Here is a 20,872-nt window from a genome sequence, read left to right on the forward strand (position 1 = left end):
ACAGAGTCGGGGAATCATCTTTCTCAGTGGTGTGTGTCGCTCAAGGTAAACCAATGCCCTCAGTTCGTTGGTTGAAAGACGAAGAGGATCTCACTGCGGATGTGGGTCTATACAAAGTAGAAACACGGCATTCAAAAGGTCACGGCAATGTTATAACGGTTAATTCAACTCTGAGTTTCCTCGGACACGCGCGTCCTCAAACTGACAAAATAATTGCAAGCGATCGTGGCAAGTACACATGTGTATTCAGCAATGACGTTAAAAGAGTCGAGTCCCAGATGATGTTAAAGGTCGAACACGCGCCAATAGCTTTGCACAAGCACAATAAAGTTGCCTACAATTTGCGGGAAACCGCCGAAGTAATGTGCAAAGTACAGGCTTGGCCGAAACCCGAGTTCCAATGGAAATATGGATCTAACTCGGCGCCCCTTCAGGGCTCGTCCAGTGACGGACATTACGAGATAGGGACAATACTCGAAAATGACGATATTTATACCTCGGTACTGAAGATAACGGGTATCAAGGAAACAGATTACAATAACTACAGCTGTCATGCGATAAATGCCCAGGGTGTTACTACCTCCGTAATTACGCTACAACCCAAAGGTGCACCAGAGAAACCAACAGATCTCACGGCTTTGGAGATCGGGCCAACTTATGTGGCATTACAGTGGGAAATTGGTTTTGACGGCGGTCTTGAGATCACTAAATACTTCGTGTCTTATCGGCGCATACCCAGCGAGGATGAAACAATTGCACCAGACTGCGCATCCCCACGTAGTCCAGCGGGCCAATGGCTGGAGCGCGATTGTCGGCGTGCTAATCCCTGCAATATTACAGACCTTGAGCAACATCAGAGGTACACGTTCAAAGTAAAAGCGTACAATACTAAAAATCATTCCGACTATTCAGACGAAAAAACGTTTGTCACAACGGTTGCTAAAATCCCCGCACCAAATCGCGTTACATTCGATCCGGAGAGCAGTAATCTTGTAATAAATGTCGGCCCCACTTGTCTCGCTGTGGTAGCGTCTATTGAACGCTTGGACAGTGGACCGAACGACCTCTGGAAAACAGTAGACGAGTGGCTGCTCGAAGTTCTAGGCAGTTCGGCCACTACCAAAGATGGAATACTCAATGACCCAGATATGTCCAATACGGGATCACGTCTCAGAGTAAGACTCTGTCTGCAATCTGACAAACAAAAATGCGGCGATTGGACTGAAGCTGAAGGTAAGAATAATATTTCCTTTAGCATCGCAAAAATATCAATTTTATTCAATTTAATTCAATGCAACATTATTTTTTCATTTTCTCTCCAATAGTTGGACCGTCTTTAGTTCAAGCAAATGCAATAGCAACGCCAACATTGATCGCGATAGTAGTCAGTGGCGCAGTGTTCCTTCTTTTTGCAGCTCTGTTACTTTTATTCTTCCGATGCAAAAGAAAGCACACGGCGAAAGCCAAAGACTACGAAATGGATTCCAACGCGTAAGTCATTTTTATTATTACTATTCCTATAACTGTTATTACCACCATACATTTCGATTTATATGCATCCACATCAGAGAAAAATTACACTTGGGTTAATATATTCACAGCATCAACCGCGATACCGCATTACTTTAGAGTTTATTTATATTTTTTTAGTATTTACCCGTGATTTTTTTTGCTCACGGTCTGAACCTCTACTCCACGTACTTTGTTGGCTCTCTGAGCTATCGTGACACCGTAGAGCATGAAATGAAAGTCCCTCCGTGGATCCGATAAAGAAGCGAGCGATACAAAACAGAAAGAAGGACGGAGTAGAGACATAAAACAATAAGTCCAAGTCGCTCTTCCCAAGGGTCGTCCCTTGACTCATCGTATTTCCGAACAAAAACCTTACGCTCACCTAGACTCGCTCGTTGTCATGCTCGTCCAAGTAATCTTCTCGGCCAGTGAACGGTAATAGCACTCTAGCTCTTGCTACACAGACTACAAAATCCACACCAGCGTAATGCTGAAACTAGATCGTTCTGCAAAGACAGCCTGTGATAATATTCATATTCCGTATTCTATCATCCGTGACAACGACTCTTGATCATTATTATGCATAAAATTCTAACTAGCTACAAAAGAAACATCGCAAAAGCGAGTAATAATAGCGAGAAATATTCTTCATCGGATTTCTTGCAGATACACGCGCTATCGTACTGATAAGAAAATAATAAAGTTATTCATATCGGTACTCATTACCGAGTAGACAATAATCCGGCTTTGTAAGTGCATTGTATACCTCAAGGAAATTCAAAACCGCAATCCAATTTACGTGTGTATATGAAAAATAGTAATAAAAGAACGTGGAAAAGCTAAGAACACTTTGCTATAGACTCTTTTATTCAGCATCCGCTTGGCCGATTTTCTTCCGGGATCTCATTAGTGAATTTAAAGTCAGATACTACTGCGTTACCTCGTGTAATTTATTCAAGCTTACATAGAATATATACGCGCCCGAACCCTTGCCCAGGCTTTTCTCGCATCTCCTACTCTCCGCTATTATACAACCCGCCTATACCACTCTACGATTTTCGCCGGCACAACTAACATCAACTTGTTATTTCTGGCTTCTCGCAACTTGTTATATATGCCAGTCATCCTAGTTAACTAACTCGATAGTCTAGTGTGTAGTAACAGTTATAGTTATAGTTTCAAGTACCCCTACTAGTAGTAGTAATAATAATACAGTGAGGTGACAAACGAATTTAACGTTTATGATTCAGGGTACGACCAAGTTTGGTCACTGGAAATGGACAGCAGACCCAAGCCCCGCCACCCTACTATGCCGAGAACAAGGCACTCGAGCATAGTCTAGATCGAGCTCTCGCCATGGAGGACTCTAAAACACCTGCTTACGCTCAACCGGCTTATAATTGGCGTCAGCCCAATCACATCAATGGCGAAAACGGTAAGTGTCGAAATGTCAATTGAAACTACACAGACAGACACATCGGCTATTAGTTCAATGTCTGCACTTTTGGCAATACAAGAATGTGCTACTCTACTTTGTAATATATATATATATATATATATATATATATATATATATCTATATAGACAGAGTAGTTCAATTAGTGATATTGCTCAAGTGATGTTGAATGGGCTACTGCAGAGTAGCACAACACGTCGAGACTATTGCAGTAACATTTATCACACGATTCTGTACTCTTGTTTGCCAGGTGTCAACATGGGCTACTTGGACAACAGCTATTCCAATTCAAATAACGGTGGCTCCGTAAACTCCCAGGACTCTATTTGGCAGATGAAGTCAGCCGCGGCCAATGGCGCTAATCCCCCTTACGATCTTGGCGGATACGCTGCTACAGAGTCTGACTACCCGGCCCACCCACACTATCTTCCTCAGCGTGAGGATTACCGCGAAAACCACAACCTAAGCAGACAACAATTCTGCGCCGAGCCCTATCCCAATGTGGTCAAGTCCCAGAAGCATGTCGGTAAGTCACCGTCATTATTTTCATTTAATCTTCTGGACAGATAGTAGATTTGTCTTTTTAAAAGACCTTTAAATAATATATTTTTTGTTTTATTTTTTACTGTAGATTCGCCGTATGACGTGTCTGGATTGCCTTATCAAGAGGCGTACGACGAGGACGCAAAGCCGCCCCAACAGGTGAGCCTCTCTTACGACGAGAGTCTCGAGTCCGGATACTCAACTCCCAACGGCCGACGGCCGAGAATAATAAGGGAGATAATTGTCTGAGATCAGCCTACTGGCTCGCGAGCCAGTAAATCGCGAACCACTTGGCTCTAGCAGCAGGCCCCCCACCACCATCATCACATGGAAATAGTAATCGAGAATCCCACAGACACAAATCCCCCAATGACACCCAGCAATAATATTAATCCCGGTAACTTCGGAACTCTACCGGGACCAGCTCATCGCTCATCAGCATATCGTGTTCACGGTATTGACGGAATGCCACCGCCGCCAACCGACTACTACGGCACTCTTCCATTGCGCACGACGCGCTCACAACGTGGTCAAATAATTGGAGTTCCTCCACCGCCGACAGACTTTGAAATAACTCAAGTCCGTCGTGTTGATAAGTCTGGTCTTTTAGAAATAGTAGAACCAGATCCAACGCGATGTCGATCACGGCATCTCACTGGTGCGGAAAATCCTCTAGGTCATCCAGCAGTGGGTGTAATTGGAGGGGGCGGAGGAGGAACACTGACTCGACGTATCGATCGCTCGGGTTTGCTTGAGGCTGTTCCAGAAGTGCCTGATCAACTGCTACTGCAACCTCCAAAGAGCCCCGAGTTAAATGCCACAAAAACTACTGATGATCCCTCATCCTTGTCCTCGGCGTCGGCCTCTCAAAGCAGATCGATAGTAGAGCGACTCCTTACGGGCGCGGAGATCGATCATCAGAAGGATCAGCTTCATCGACCGAATCAGAGTCTCAGTCCACGTACTACCGGCTCTATTAAATCTTCTGTCGGGCCATTGAGTCAAGTTGATGAAAGCCGCGCATCGACCCCGTCCAGTATTCATGGTACTCAGTCATCCAACAGTCCGTACGCTCGTCGCCATCAGATAAATCCAAATCCAATCCTCGATATTCCTTCCTCTGCTGTGAGTAGTGCCGGTGTCTGCAGTAGCAGTACTAGTATCAGCACCAGCAACAGTAATAACGAAATTGATCCACGTTCTCACGGTCAATTCACAAACGTATCATCTTCAACAAAATTTTTATCAAACACTCTTGATCCACGAGCCGGAAGACAGACCTACGTCGACCTCACGGGCGCCAGTTACACGAGGGCTTGTGCGAACTCACCCATCGTCGTTTCCTCCCGCGCAACTGACCCTCCATCAAATGCATTAAATATAAAAGAGGATTGCAAAGAAAAAAAACACCCGCCCGACTGCCTCGGAAGACTGAGCCCTAAATCAAGAGGTGATAAGTCCCCGCTCAAGGTTTCATCAATTCCTGATGTTATTGAGGCTCACGGATCACGGGTCTCTGGTACGTCTGCCAGCAGCGGCACTGCCGGTAATGCAATCGGAGGTAAAGCCGGATCTTTATCAAAAGAAACACCTGAAGGCGAACGAGCTGAAGCAGAAGGTTGCGAACACACTGCCATTGAAAGCCTTGAAGAAACACGAGTATCTTTTAAAGCTTCAAACAAACTCTTACAACACAACGACAACATCCAGACTCTTAGGGTGATCATCCTCTCGGAACAATTGTGAGAACACGATAACACTTATCCTCATCGAGGAAAGTGTAATCTTATATAATAAATATTTAAAAGTATACAACAATGTTACTCACAGTTATTATGTGATGGTGATGGTTATAAATAATGAAATTAATTTTAAAAACAAATAGACTTTTTAACTTGTTGAAGCAATATATAAACAAATAATTTTGTTTAAAGATAACGTACAAGTTTTAAATTAAGTACGCGATATTTTTTTTATATTCAAAAATCGAGTACTTTGTACAGAGATACGATTAGTTTGATAATTGTAATTTTAATTGTAATTAAAGTATGTAAATGTACATAGATATATATTAATTAAGCGAATGAATCTTGTGAGCGTATGGAAGTGACGTTGATAAAGGCTAACAACGCCAAAAGAGGCCATATTTAAAAATTATAGACATGTATTACAAATGTATGAGTGCGTGTATAATTTAATATTAATAATAATACTAAATAATTTTTAAAAAATGCGGCGTTAAATGAAATTCAGCCGACTGACATGCGAGATACTTAATGTATTTTTTAAACCAACTAAATTTTTATTCGCTAAAAAATTTTAGATCGATAGCTATACATATAAATGAAAATTATATAAATTTGACACAAGAGTCGAGTGTCTATCGAACAAGTGGAGTTGACTTAAACTGACAAGTGCATTATCTTATTATTATTATTTTATAAAATATAAATAAATATCAAGAGCAAGACGGTCGAGTGTTTGTAATTAAAGTTTAAGAGGGATTTAAAGTCCAACATAATTAAGTTATCGGGTATAGCCTTTGCAGCCTTGATTAATAAAGTTGATCGCCGATGCTGAATACTCGTGGCCCCGGATAAACTTTTCCAAGTACGCTCAGAAATACGTAGTATAAAAAATACCTCAGTGTTAGTTTAGAAGAAAGAGATTGAGCGAGAAAAAGTACCCCGGAGATTATTAACAGGGGTTCGTACTTCTGTCTCTATTACACTCAAGTCCACGAACGGTACTTTGTTGCATTGTGCAGTAAATGGAAACTTTGGCCGAGTTTTTCTCTTAAACAACCAAATATTGTCAAACAATTAAAGCGCACTTCGCTAGATCAGACAGTAGCGCATCAATGCGCGGTCTGTATTTTGTATTTAGAGACTTTGTTTCTGAAAAAAACTCAGCCGAAAATATCTAATGACCCCTGTTAGATAGTGAAGAGTTTTGGTGACCGGTCACCAGCTTTACTTGCGGACCCGGAATTCTCGTTCCTCGTGTTGGAACGGACAATGCAACCGTACGTACAAAAGTTAAGTGTCCATGCATAGTATATATCGTAGGGAAAAAGTGGCGGAAAAGCTGGGACCGTGACACGAATACCAAGTATCTGCGACACCGAGACATTTTGTCGCGCGAAACAATTTATACGTGAGACAACGTAGCAGTTTAAATTTCATTGGATAGATCGTCAGCTCTGAAATCGACAGCTCTTACGCTCGTCCGCGCTTGCTCTACATTTTATTCATTTTTTCGGTATAAAGTAAATGAAAAAAAAATTTTAAAAAAAATAGACTTTTTGCGGGTGACATTTTTTATTGGATTTCAATAGCTTGTCAAGTAAATAGCTATTTATTTACTTTTAACTGTTTTTAATGAATAACTTTAAATGCAGGATTACTCTTTTAGTTTCATTATTATTTTTATGATTATTATTATTACTACTGTTGTTTTGTTTTCCTTTAAATTTATTCCATTTCCAATTAGCGCAACTCAATTTAGTCAATTCCACTTGACAATTGACGCCATCAACCAATTGAATTATTGATGTATTTTATACTTTTATATCGTGAGCGAGTAAAATAAAAAATATAAAAAAAAAATACACACACACACACTGTGACAGATGAATGATTGTGATTTCGTATCGTGTAATTATTTTAAAAGTTATATTTATGTGACGTGATTATAAAATTAAAATGAATATAACTAAGAACAACTAAATTCCGAAAATAAAAAAAATATATAAATAAAAGGATATAGATATAATAAAAAAATACAAATATATATATATATATTATATAAACAAATGTGTATATGAAGATATCGTGTTTGAAATTACCGCGCGTAAAAAATGATACTTATAAAATAATAAGTAAATAAATAAAGTCTTCTGCGAATCTCACATACTCGTTCCATAATTTTTATTATTGTAAATCGGAACAAAAGTTTATAGTGTAAATATAGCCATAATTTATCAGTAAGGTACTTAAATAATAAATAAATAGAAATCAATGTGTTCTATGACTAAATAAATATTTAAACTCGGAACGCGTTGTTTTTTCTTTGACGAATAAATATTTAAAAAAAAAAAAATAAATAAATAATAATAACTGCGACATTATTCAGTCTCGGTTGAGTTAAATGTGTACGTGTTTATATTTTATAGATTAAATCTACGGCAACTATTTTAAAATTGTAAAAACAAAGTAATAGATCTGACGGCACAGCGATTAGTTTATTTTTGTATTTTTATTTTTTTTATTGATAAAAATAAATATTTAAATTATATCGATATTTAATATTAAAAATAATATTACTAATTAATGAATTTATTTATTTAAAGAATTAAGAAAAGTGTTGATTTATTTTAGCTTGGGCAGTTTTTATTTTTTTATAAATAAACTCGATCTGCACTTTTTGATCTCATTCGCTGTTAGCACGAATTTTTGAATCTCATTATGAGTGGGATTAACTAGTGATTATAGGGCCATTCACGCACATAAATTTGTTGTTAAAACGAAAAAAAAATATATATATATGTATGTATATGTATATTATAATAAATAGAATTTATATAACAAGACATAAAAATGTGAATCTCTAGTAATTAATTAAAATTAATTATCATTATTTATATAAAATAATGGATTATTAATTGATGAAATTTAATGCACGTACACAGTGGCGAATTTATAAATTATTATTATTATTATTATTATTGTATCCTTTAATGCTTACGGGAAAATAAACTAAAATATTACCGGCTGTATCCTGACTGCGCTCGTTGAACACTTGATATAAATAATACGAATACTGAATATGACGAAAGCAGAATTTAATTTTTGAAAAATTATAATAGTAATAATAATATTATTACTGTGCATTTAATTTCAGTCTCAATAGACGATTTTAAATTTAAAAAATTATAATTATAAAAAATGTGTCGACAAATTTTGACGTTTCTCATTTTATTTATTCAATTACTAATTCCGTATATATATTTAATATTCAAAATATTAATACTTATCACTGAATTGTAGTAAAAAATTTTACATATTAAATATATGATATAAAATATCGGATAAATTGAATGAGTTGGCGAAAGAAAATTGTCGTACACCTGCGACCAATTAGTTTTCAAGAAATAACTATATATGGTATAATAATAATAATAATAATGATAAAAATGAGAAGAGAGAATGAGAAGAAAAAAGAACGAATGCGAATGCGCTTAGCAGAAACATAGAATGTGAAAGAGAGAAATAGAAACGAAAGCTGAAATATTTTTGCATAATGAAACCTTAGATGACGGCGAAGTAAAGGAAGAAAAATGAATATAAAAAAAAAAAAAAAATTAAAAGAAGGGAATATATAATACTTATGTAACGGGTGATTAAATTTAACGAGCGTTGGCGGGATCGTCTACTTTTCCCACCCACTTGCCTCATCCAACCGACCTTGTAAAAAACTAAATTCAGTTAAAAATAAAGAAGCAGCTAAAAAAAAATTGTATATAGAGAAAAAATGGAGGAGCGGTGTAATAGTATAGGATAAGAGAACTCATACTAGTATTTATCTACATTATAATTAAGCAAGATAGAGAAAGGAAGTAAGAATGAAGAAGCGGAAGAATAAGTTGGAAGTGAAATAAATAACAGACAAAAATACGGGATCTCTTTCACGGCGATAGTAACGAGAGTAAAAGCAAAACTGATGACACATTGTTATTAAGACTCTTAATTATTTTTAATTAATACAACTATTACTATTATTATTTTTTTAATTATTATTTTATTACGCATATGTCTAATAAATGTTCAACATTTGAACTTAGAACCCACGTGATTAGGGCGTCACAGTACCGTTGTTTGTAACTTGTATGTATATAAACACTTCCCACCCTCATAAAATTATAAATATAAATATAAATATATATATTATACATATATATTAATTGCCTACTACTAGTTATATAAAAAATAATTAAATAAAGATAAAAAATAAATAAACATTTATTATTAATTATTGATTATTATTTGTACAAATTTTATGTTGCAATATAAAATGAACAAAAAAACAAAAATAAATAATAAAACGAGAGTTTTTTAATTATCGTCTCATTAGCTTCCTCTCCTGTTTTTTTTTTTATTTATGTATTTTTAATCTACGCTACATTTCTTAATAATTATAAAAGTCTACGTTGAATTTTTATGAAATCCAGGCTATCGATTCTGTTGTCATAAAAATATCAAGACTAACTAGAGAATATATGAGAGAGGCCTATCGTGGATGGATTGAGTACGAAAGTTTCATGACCGAATAAAAAAAACTTGTGACTAATTACGAATCAGGAGGCAGTATGACGCCCAGACACACCGGATGCACTGGAATAGACAATAGCTTCATCGAGGAGAACTGAGGACGCGAGGTCGCCAACCGTTCCCACACTAGTATATATATATACATATATATATATACCACCCAGTGTAGTAATTATGCCGAGTTTATTTTTAAATGCTATGTTACTCTTAATAAATTCGAGAAATCTCCCGACCACTTGCTCATGGGAATTATTTTCCCATAAAATAAAATAATTATTTCAAAAACCATAAGTACAAACACATGAAAAAAATATTTCCCTCAAGTGCCTTTAAACATCCTCTTGAAACTGACATCCGGTTGCCGATTCATTTTAAACGGAAAAAACTAAACGGAAATGCTGGGGAACGTCATGATGAAATTCCTCTCATTTTATGTTATTTTGTTTCCAAATAATATTCTGTATAACTTTTAATGGATGCACACAAATTATTTGAATTTTGTGGTTTACTTAAACCGGAACTTATAAGAGTTTAAATACAAATTGATGAGTTGAAAGCAACTGAATATCATTTCCTCGACATTTATGTGCCCACAGTAATTATCATTACGAACCTATACAAATATTATTCAAATATTCACAGCATTCATCAAATATTTAAATATCTATTCAAATATCATATAGTCAGGGGATTTTTATTTTATTTTTTGAGTTCCATCTGAAAGCGCCATCTGGTGATGGACTTCCTGAAGAAAGTACATTTACTCGCATGGTAATTGCCGGCTTTTCTTTTCTATCTGACGTTGATCACTCGACTCTAGAGTCATAATGAAAACCAAAGTTCAAATTTTGAAAATAAATTCAACTGAGATTTAGAAAAATCAAAATTTAAAAGAAAAACTTGATTTATTTATCTACTTATCATTGCAGTAAAATCGATAATTGAACTCTGGTAAACTTGCAAGCACCTAGAGACCCTTTAGAGAAAATTCCCGAGCTTGCGCTCTCAATTTCACAATAATCTGCGAATACCGCAATACTTTCAATGTATTAGTAGTTCACTTGCTATCGATATGGTGCATCGGTTTTAAAATTATTTATAGCAACAAAGACTTTGATTTATGATAAATAATAAACAATAATTACAATAATAATGAAAATAATAATTGATATAATTTTTTAATAAAACTGTGAGCGTGTTTTATAAATTAATAATGATTCAAAAAATAATTTAGCCACGTGGTAAAATGAATACAACAAAATGTGTCACTCACATGAATGGAGTAAATTGTTCCCACGTGGATGTCAGACGCGCAAATTTATACAATTATATATTTAGAGAATCCTTAATAAGGAAGTGAGATCACAAGAAACAACAATACAATACAATTAAAGTTAAATCATTATTCACTTTCATTTCAAATTATTTATAAAATATTCAATTCAAGTTTTCAAATAAACCACATTCATTTTTATTAATTTTTCTATTGTGCCCACAAATATATACTAAGTAATTTATATCAATTAAAATAATAATAATTATTATTGTTAACTAATAAATTATTTACAAATTTTCCTTTACTTAATTAGCGAGCCTGTGATTTTTTTTTAATTGCGGAAATTTATTTCGCGGCTTTTAGTCACGTGTCATTCCAGAGCGTAATTTTGAAAACAAACCGCATAGCAATGAAAAGTTATTAGACCTTGTATTTATTTCAACTAATTCTAGGGATTATTTTAAACTGTATATTAATTTTTGACTCACTCGACTATAACACAGACGACAAACAAAAGTTTTATACGATAAAGTACAGGGATTTATTTTAAACGGATCGAAATGTAAATATTTGAAAAATTCCTCGGTATGCCTGCTTATATCTCAAATATAGCCGTGTAAAAAATAGAAGCTCATATATTATGCGACATGACTTATGCCTGTTATTATTATTTTCTTCAAAATGTATGTCAGCGGAATTTAAAGTGAATTAATATAATAAAGTGGACGTATATGCGTTTGAAATATCGATTAAGAGATGAGTGTGGATGAGAATGAGGGCGCAGTCGCGACGGCGTCGCGACCCTTACGGAGAAGTATCGGAGACATCGCCCGTATTTGGATCCACTCTTTGAGGACCAAAACTAATTTATCTCGCGATGAGAGTGCTGATGATTGGCCTGCCGATCGGAGCGGTAGGTCCTTATTGTCGCGAATTCGCGGCGACATTGGGCATTACGTTGTCGAGGGCCTGAGTAAAAGTAATTCGAAAGCAATCGATGCTTCCGGGGAATCAACAGCTGATTCTAGTGACAGATCTGATATCATAATGGGCAATCATCAGAGTGACGGTAAGAAACGTCAAAAAAAACACAATGTGGGAGCTGATACAAATGTCCAAGTTAATTTTGAAAAAGTTCACACCCCAGGGAAAAGGCCGGCACCACAACCGCCTAAAATTCGACAGGTTTGTTTTTTTAAAGAATTTAAAAAAAATTAAAACAAAAAAAACGCGATCATTTTTTTTTTTAATGTTCATCAAACATGAATTTTATTTTCGTAAAAATATTAAATTTTTTTGACACGCAATTGAAGAAATGGCGCAGTCAGTACTGTACTGTAAGTTATTTAAATAAAATAAATTTTTTTACTGCCTCTTTTTATTACAATAGTAATGAAAATTTATTTAAACGTCAAATTTGAGTAAACTAATTCGTAAAAAAAAAAATAAATATTAAATATTAAATAAAATGATTTAAAAAAATAATCCGTTGATGAATAATCAAATTTGTACAACTAATACGATATCAGAGTTATCATTCATTTAATAAATCAATTGAGTAATATCATCTGTATGATATTATCACTACAAATGACATAATCACTTACTCCAACACGGATATAGACTTACATCGTGGATTATAATTGTTCAACAAACGCGTGATATTATCACCGAGACGTATATATATTTATATAAATAACACTAAAATTCTGTCAATGATATCACGGTAGATAAGATGTCTAATCTCTAATTTATTTTTACGTCAAAGGCAAGAACATGAAAATATAAAAAATAATAATAACAATAATAATAAACGATGATTCTCAATAAACAGGCGGCTCCGGCAGTCCCAACGATACGGCCGGATGACATCAAAGTTACAGTGGAATCTCCAAAACGAGCGGAAGTACCGGTTGAAAAACTTCAAGAGGTAGAGGTAAAATTTGAAGAGGAGGAGGTTACTACGTCCTGTCCGCTCCCACCTGTAGACCCGCGGAGCTTCGATGAGGCTCCCGCACCCGCAGTATCCTCGAGTTCTTTCTCTGGTTCCGTGGACGCACCAGGTGCTCCCGCGGCAGCACAAATACCCTCGCAACTATTGACGATCGACCCTCAGCTTCTCGTGACCGATTCGTGGCGACGTGCAAACGCAAATGTGCTGAAGTTATCTGACATTCCGACACCACCCAGTCAAGCATCCTCCAGTGACAGTATTTTTACTGATCCCGAGGAGAACGGTATGGTGGCTGATACTAGTGCACCTCATCAGACAATTAGCTCTCTGACAACCAAAAAATCACGGCAACATCAACTTCAAAACAACAACAACAACAACAATAGTTTATCGACCTACAACCGAAAGAAAAATTTTTCCGTAACCGGACACCGGAAAATCGAAGGCAACTCAAATTCAAATTCACCGAATAATCGACTTGGTAAGTAGAGACATTTATTTATATTTATAAGAGAGAAAGAGGATAAAATTCATGATCTTTCGATTGCATTGCTCAGATGTAGCTTTACTTTGTGAATCGAACAATGGCGAATTAAATAGTCTAACCGGATAATGCAGATCTTGAGACCGGTTTTGCTCTGTTAGATATACATAACTAACATTGTGTATTGTCCTGAAGGCTATCGAAGGGATTATCGAGCTGATCTTGTTATTGTTACCATTTCCAACAAACTATTGGACTACAATATCGCCACAACACGACACAAAACTCAACACTACTAACTCTCTATAATCTTAAGATATTTATTTATATTTTATTCGAAACTTTCATTTAAATCGTCTGCATTCAAACACGACTAGTCGTTTTCTATTTTCATTGTTTTTGTAAATAAGGCATTTAGTACTTTACTGTCATTGTTTTTACTTTTATCAATCCTGAGGCTTTTCAACCTCACGCGAAATTTTAGAATTTATTATACTTTCAATTAAATTATGAATTACAAATCATAAATTATAAATCATGATTTGGTATAAACACAGAGATGATACAAATTTATCAACACCGAGTGTTGTTTCAGTCTCACCATCGCTTAACGGATCTTATCGCAGACACAGTACTAATGAACAATTACCTAATCCGAGTGTCGCTTTAAGAAGAGTATCAAGTTTTACATCCGCCAATACTTTATCACGTCGATCAGCATTTCCGCTCGCCGAAAAATTCACCGGTAAGAAAATAATAATATTTATTATATCATACGAAAGTGTAAATAAAATTATGCAGAGTCATTACTCGCAGTAAAAAAAATTATTTATCATTTATGATAAATGGCGACAAATTCTTTGGACTTTGTCATCAATTATTTTTTCAATGCACCGTTCAATTCACGTGACCGTCAGCTGAAGCCTACATCTTTATTATTTATTTCATAAAAAAAAAAATTTTATATGTATAAATAAATAATTTAATCCGCTGACGGATTACCAACTAGATTGCAAACATACACTGGGTATTAGATCCACTTTACGTATACATACATATATACATATATATGTATATTTACTCTATACATTTTCTAGTACACGTACAAAACAAGTGTCATCAAAGTTGCTCATTTTATTTATCACTTATCGCTTATGAAAAAAAAATAAAATGACTATTTTACTTTTAAATCAGCATACAAACAATTTTATTACATATTTTGTCACGCTCTATTTATCACCCTTTATCATTTTTTTTTATTTTAATTAATAATATACAGATGCATTGTATCGGAAATTATTTCCGCATACAAGGAAATGAGTAATTACTTAAAAAAAAAAAAAAAAAAAAATCTAGTGCCTGTTATTAAGTAAGCGCACGGTGTGTGATTATAAAAATAAATATTTAACGATCGGTTTATTGTATTTCAATGACAGTACGGTGTCTTAATCAAGGCAGAGTTTTCTTAGTATCGCTGATTATTCTCAAGTCTTACGGCATAAGTAAGCAAGAGGCTGCAGCACAACGACCCATACCGGGACTTAATGTTGTCTCATTTACATAAAAGCTGATCTCTAAATCACGCGGCACCTAACAACTGACAGAACACGACTCTCATGGGCTCGCTATCGCACGCGGTACTAATTTTTATTTCATTTATTTTTACTCCCTGTTCCAAGATCATAAAAGACCCGATCTGTTTATTCTCTTATCAATTGTATGTAATGCATTCACGCCCATTTAGATTATTGTCATACGAACTTCCACGACATCACGACACTTTTTTTATCCATTTTATTTTTTTTAAAACATAAACTGCACTTGTAAAAAAAAACTCAGTGTAAATTTATTAGGCGGCAATTTTATAATTTAAATTAAATTTAAATTTAAAAATATTTAAATGAGAAAAATAAAATATACGGTAATTTATTTTTATGGGAAAAAATGCAAAGTCGAATAAACAATTTAAATGCAAGCAGTTCTGGTGTCATTTGTGTGTAATATTATAGCGAACATTAAGCGATAAGACTTATCTTAATTTTTTGTTTGAATACACCAGCGTAGTGTAGATGAGAAAATATATGTATATATTTTGTTTAAAGATATATAAATGTATATAAACCTAAAATTATGCCCGCGAGATGATATAGCAGAGGATGAAACTGGTATTTTACGCAAAACAGATACCCAAATATCGTGCTGTGTGGAGATTCTTCTTCATTATCTCAAGAGTCAGCTCATAAAAATACCGAGTCAACAGTTTTTTTCGTTGGATCACTTCTCTTTATTATTCAGAACCAAGTAAACGTTACTCGGTGTAACACGCTCGGTAAATTCTTTCAGTAATATTTTAATACTTCCTATCGCTGCTTTATGATCGTGGATTACTACACTTAGCCTTGGCTATAATAACATCGATATGGACTTGACTTGAGACCGAAATCCGTTAGATTGACTGAAGATATTTTTTATTTTTTTTGGTGATAAATTTGTCGACACTCGTCGGGTTTAACTGGTATCCGAACCTCGAGTACGGTCTTTTAAGTAGGGATTTGTCGTTAATTTCTGATTAATAAGTTTTCGGTCGAATCGAGCCCTGTGCGGTCTCATTGACGTCTGTGCTGCGGAACTACTCAAATTGAGACAAAGTTTAATTGAGTTTAAATGTTCTGTCACGTTGGGACCGAGTGACATTTTTTAAAATTAATCATGTGTTAATTTTTTGTCAATTAAAATTTTTCGAGGAAATTATTTTTTTTTTAATTATTTTCTACTAATTATGGAACTGACAGAGTCACAAAATTATAATTCGTTACTGATACCCAAGAGTGAGTAAAAAATTTATTGGCCAATAGTCGAGTTTTTGATAAACTAAATTTGCAATTAGAATTTTATTTCGACACGATCATTAAATAAATTTTAATTATTCCCAATGTATTCATTAATTAATGTGTCGCAATAAATTATGTTAATAATTGAGAAATTTTATCTATTTGTATTTTAAAAATCAAATAGAATGGCGAAATAAATTTGAATATTCAAGATTAAATTTTAAGTTATTTTTTTTTTTTAACGGAAAAATATTTCTGTCTTGATACTTTGGACGAATTACGTCAATATTTTTTGACCGTTCTAAATATAGAGGAAGTTTAAACTTTAATTGGTGAATTTTTTACCTGGTTCTAGGTCAACATCTAATAAACTTGCTTACGTCTGAAATTCCTGAACATTTACGGAAACAACTTTCAGATGGGGATCTTAATAAATTCACTGCTGCGCTTTACTCTCAACTACAGGCGATAGGAATAATCAAACCACTTGGAGATAAGTCGATAAATAAAACTTTTTCGGTGAATATTTAATTGATTTTTAGTTTTTTAAAAAATCCAAGGTGATAAATTAAAATTTTTTTTGTTTAATTTTTTTAGGCGGATCAAGTTTACTATTGGGATTCGCTGATACCAGCGAAATTACCAACAGAGAACCGTAACAATGAGACAAAATATTCGGCTGAGTTTGTTAAAGGCCTCGAAGATGAGATTACGAGCTTACGTACGGAGGTCGAGAGACTTAAAATACTGGTTGAAAAATTGGAAAGACAGAATAGAGATAAATCAGAGAATCTCGCGGTTATGAGATCAAAAGCCAGCTCACCTATGCCGAGAGATGACAATAATTTAGAATTAAACAGAAGCTGTGTGTCGTCTGAGAGCGGAAGATTCACTGGTAGTTCAATAGACTTATCACCGATTTCTCATCAATTATCGGATAGGGTCCAGGATGACTCTTTGGTGCTACCGTCCGGTTTGTCCACTATTTGTGAAGCTGACAGAATAAACGATGAAACCGAGTACAAAACGCTGTTACCATATAGAAAATTATCTAATGCCGAAAAAAAAATTACGGATCAAGTTAATCCGGAGTCGGATCCTACGGTGGATGTCACAGATGACATTAACAGTTGCCAAAATATAGTAGATAGTGTTAAACAATCCGAGTCACTGGAAATTAAAAATAATACTCGCAGGAAATTGGATTTTGTCCAAGATGATACTGGGCTACATGAGAGTTTACAGGGCACTAAAGATTTATCAATCATAAAGTCTGATGGGAGTGACTCCCAATCAATTTCACAGGAAATTAAAGACTTAAAAGTAGATGATAGTATTTCAAAACCACCACCTCCACCACCTTTACCTACACAAGAAATAGTTACTGATGATAATGAACAGTCTGCAATTCCTAAACCCCCGCCACCTCCACCAATACCTAGCTTTGAAAGTCCTCATTTACCGATTCCAGTACCAAGTGAACCTTCACCACCACCCATGCCAGTTTTGAGTGGTCCACCTCCACCACCACCACCTTCAATGCCAGAACTGAGTGGACCTCCACCACCACCACCACCTCCAATGCCAGAACTTAGTGGACCTCCACCACCACCACCACCTCCAATGCCAGGACTGAGTGGACCTCCACCGCCACCTCCAATGCCAGGACTGGGTGGACCTCCACCACCACCCATACCAGGATTTAGTGGTCCACCTCCCCCTCCACCACCTCCAATGTCTGGTTTAACTGGACCACCACCACCACCACCCATGCCAGGACTAGGTGGACCCCCACCACCTCCAATGCCAGGATTAAGTGGCCCACCACCTCCTCCACCACCTCCAATGTTTGGAGCTGGTCCACCTCCGCCGCCACCAATACCAGGAAGTGGTTCAACAGGACCTCCACCACCTCCCCTGCCATTTTCCGGTAGTCCAGCAGCACTACCTACTCCACCTGTCGGAGGCTGGAATCCTCCCGCTCGAGCAAGTAAGCACTTTTATCTAAACTACCGCCAGGTATAATTTAATAATTTAGTGCAGTATCAAAATGAAAATTTTTAATTTCTAGGTATGCGAAAAGAGCCTCTAGCGCCAGAAGTACCAATGAAACCTCTCTATTGGACAAGAATAATCATCCCAGCTGATCAACAACCTGTTATTCCCGCTACCTCTCCAGATGCGCCTCCACAAGTACTATTTTTTTTCTACATTTATTTAGATTATATTTGCAATGACTAATAAAATAAAATCAACAGGTCCCATTGTGGATAGAAATCGAAAAACAAGAAGAAAATTTAAATATGAAAGAGTTCGTAGATCTCTTTTCGCGCCAAGTGATTGAACGTAAGCCAACAATAAAAAAAGAAGAGTCCGACAAACCGTCGAAAATTCAACCAGCAAAAATACTCGACTCTAAGCGTTCCAAGACTGTCGGTATCCTCGAAAAAAGTTTACGTGTTGATTTCAGCGAAGTTGAAAACGCCGTATACAATCTCGACACCAGTATCGTCAGTCTAGAAGCACTCAGACAGATTTATGAAATAATGCCAACGGCCAAAGAAATGGAGGACATCACCGCCCACGAAAAAGAGCATCCAGAAATACCGCTGGATCGTCCGGAGAAGTTTATAAAACAGTTGTCAACTATTAAAAATTTCAATGAACGCATCGCCTGCTTGATGTTTCAGTCCGAATTCCACGACGCTATTTCATCAGTGTCAACAAAATTAACAAACTTGCGTTCAACTTGTGACTATCTACGCAACTCGCAGTCCCTAAAAAGAGTAATGGCACTAATTTTAACCCTGGGCAATTATATGAACGGTGGTAACCGCATGCGAGGGCAAGCCGACGGTTTCGGTCTTGAAATTCTCAGCAAACTAAAAGACGTCAAATCAAAAGTACCTGGGGTTACACTCCTACATTATCTTGTACGCGTCAGACTAGAACAAGAGGGCAACTATAATTTTGACGAAATGTTAGCGCTACCGATTCCCGAACCCGCAGATATTGAAGCCGCCTCGACAATTAATTTCGAGGACATAATCAAAGAATTGGATCGGTTGGAAAAAGAATTACAGAGGTGCGAAAAAAATTGCAAAGTTGTAACAGAGTCGTCGCCTGAAAATTCAACGACTGCATTCACTGAAAAAATGGATACATTTTTAACCCGAGCTAGAAACGAACTTGTCAGTGAAAAAGAGAATTTGCAGGAAGCGCGGGCTAGATTTAAAGCCGTTATGCTTTTTTATCAGTATATTCCTAAAGGCACTAGTGTAGACACTGCCGACCCGAAGGACTTCTTTGGGCTGTGGATCAGTTTCTGCAAGGACTTCAAAGACATCTGGAAGAAGGAGCAGCAGAGATTGAAGAAGGAGCGCATGAAGACGATAAGGAAAAAATTAGAAGACAAACGGAAAGTTGAAACGGACAAAGTTGTCCCGGGTGGTCTGAAAGACCGACTTCTGAAACTGATGGACAAAAATAAGAGGTAGTTTGTACCAAAAGAAAATACGAAATGATGAACACCTTGACTACTATTATATATAATGCACAAAAATCTATCGCGTTAAAAAATTTGTTACTATATTTTATTTGATGTTATGGATGATCTAACTGATGATCACATCCAAGTATAAATAAATCTGTAATTATAAATTTAATTATGCTTCCTTGAGCAGTAGCTGTACTTTTTTTGTTTATTAAAATAATTATAGTATGAATTGTTAATTAATTGAAGTAACATTTGTTATATTTATTACGCGCACGAATTATTTAATTATTGTTATATTTTTAAATAAACTATAAGTTTAGTACTCGTTGAACGAAGTAGAACTTTAATAAATAAATTTTGTATTTAAAAAAAATTTATCCTCATTTTTGTTTTATTCTTTTATTGGTAAATAAAACTTCTTCCTTATAAATTTTTTTTTAATTGAACAACTACGCGGAAAAATTATTCTCCTTTAAAATGCTATGGTTTCATAGTGAATTTTTTTTAATTATGAATTTTTATTAAGCTTTTAAATTATTGATTTTGTTTTTTTTTTTCTCACTGTCACTTCAATTTTTTAAAAAAATTATTTGACGTTGGCTAACTTCAGTGTCATCACCAGGACAACAAGATGAACTCTTATTATTGGACGATTCGCAAAAGAATTTTTTTTTTTAAATCCAATTCAAACGCATATAGCAATAGCTAAAGCCAGAACATTTTCGAATGCTCCCAAAGTAATTAATTTATTAATTATTATTATTACTTGCGCGGTAAATTTAAATATTTGAAAAATAAATTACTAAAAATTGGAGACAAATTAAAATTCGTACGTTAAAATAAAATGGCGGCAGAATATGATAGAAAAATATTTAAAATATTTAAAAAAAAAACACGCAAGTGTTTGAACAAACCTTGGCGGAGAAATAATATGCAGAAGGGTGTCCTAATACACTTGGAGATTTAAATTAAATTGCTCCAAGTGTATTGC

The 20,872-nt window shown here is 35.3% G+C and overlaps 2 protein-coding genes across 4 annotated transcripts in view; both read left to right on the forward strand.

The window, feature by feature from the left end:
• The window catches only part of LOC130668796 (hemicentin-2), a 127,720-nt gene extending 123,960 nt beyond the window's left edge, over positions 1 to 3,760 (forward strand). For both annotated transcript variants that reach the window (XM_057471264.1, XM_057471263.1), the window contains exons 3-7: positions 5 to 1,233; positions 1,326 to 1,491; positions 2,763 to 2,947; positions 3,219 to 3,494; positions 3,600 to 3,760. In XM_057471264.1, the coding sequence (XP_057327247.1) occupies positions 5 to 1,233; positions 1,326 to 1,491; positions 2,763 to 2,947; positions 3,219 to 3,494; positions 3,600 to 3,760 (2,017 nt within the window). The remainder of the gene's footprint in view (positions 1 to 4; positions 1,234 to 1,325; positions 1,492 to 2,762; positions 2,948 to 3,218; positions 3,495 to 3,599) is intronic.
• Positions 3,761 to 10,912: 7,152 nt separating this feature from the next.
• On the forward strand, positions 10,913 to 20,237 carry LOC130668797 (protein diaphanous homolog 1-like). Of its 2 annotated transcripts, XM_057471266.1 has the most exons (7): positions 10,913 to 12,301; positions 12,951 to 13,551; positions 14,150 to 14,299; positions 16,741 to 16,904; positions 16,983 to 18,375; positions 18,457 to 18,578; positions 18,644 to 20,236. In XM_057471266.1, exons 1-7 carry the CDS (start codon positions 11,873 to 11,875, stop codon positions 19,880 to 19,882), a joined length of 4,098 nt encoding a protein of 1,365 aa, XP_057327249.1. In that variant the 5' UTR covers positions 10,913 to 11,872; the 3' UTR covers positions 19,883 to 20,236. The 2 variants fall into 2 exon arrangements, with proteins under 2 accessions (XP_057327249.1, XP_057327250.1); XM_057471267.1 differs by lacking the exon at positions 14,150 to 14,299 and having other exon boundaries at positions 18,644 to 20,237.
• Positions 20,238 to 20,872: the final 635 nt, after the last annotated feature.

This window comes from Microplitis mediator, chromosome 5 (genome assembly GCF_029852145.1).
Source record: "Microplitis mediator isolate UGA2020A chromosome 5, iyMicMedi2.1, whole genome shotgun sequence".
Classification (NCBI taxonomy): Eukaryota; Metazoa; Arthropoda; class Insecta; order Hymenoptera; family Braconidae; genus Microplitis; species Microplitis mediator.

Excerpts from the sequence above, each read along its gene's own strand:
- LOC130668797 (XM_057471266.1), top strand. The coding sequence starts at position 11,873 with ATGAGTGTGGATGAGAATGAGGGCGCAGTCGCGACGGCGTCGCGACCC. Across the intron at positions 12,302-12,950 it reads AACCGCCTAAAATTCGACAG|GCGGCTCCGGCAGTCCCAAC; the intron begins GTTTGTTTTTTT and ends CTCAATAAACAG. Across the intron at positions 14,300-16,740 it reads GCTCGCCGAAAAATTCACCG|GTCAACATCTAATAAACTTG; the intron begins GTAAGAAAATAA and ends ACCTGGTTCTAG.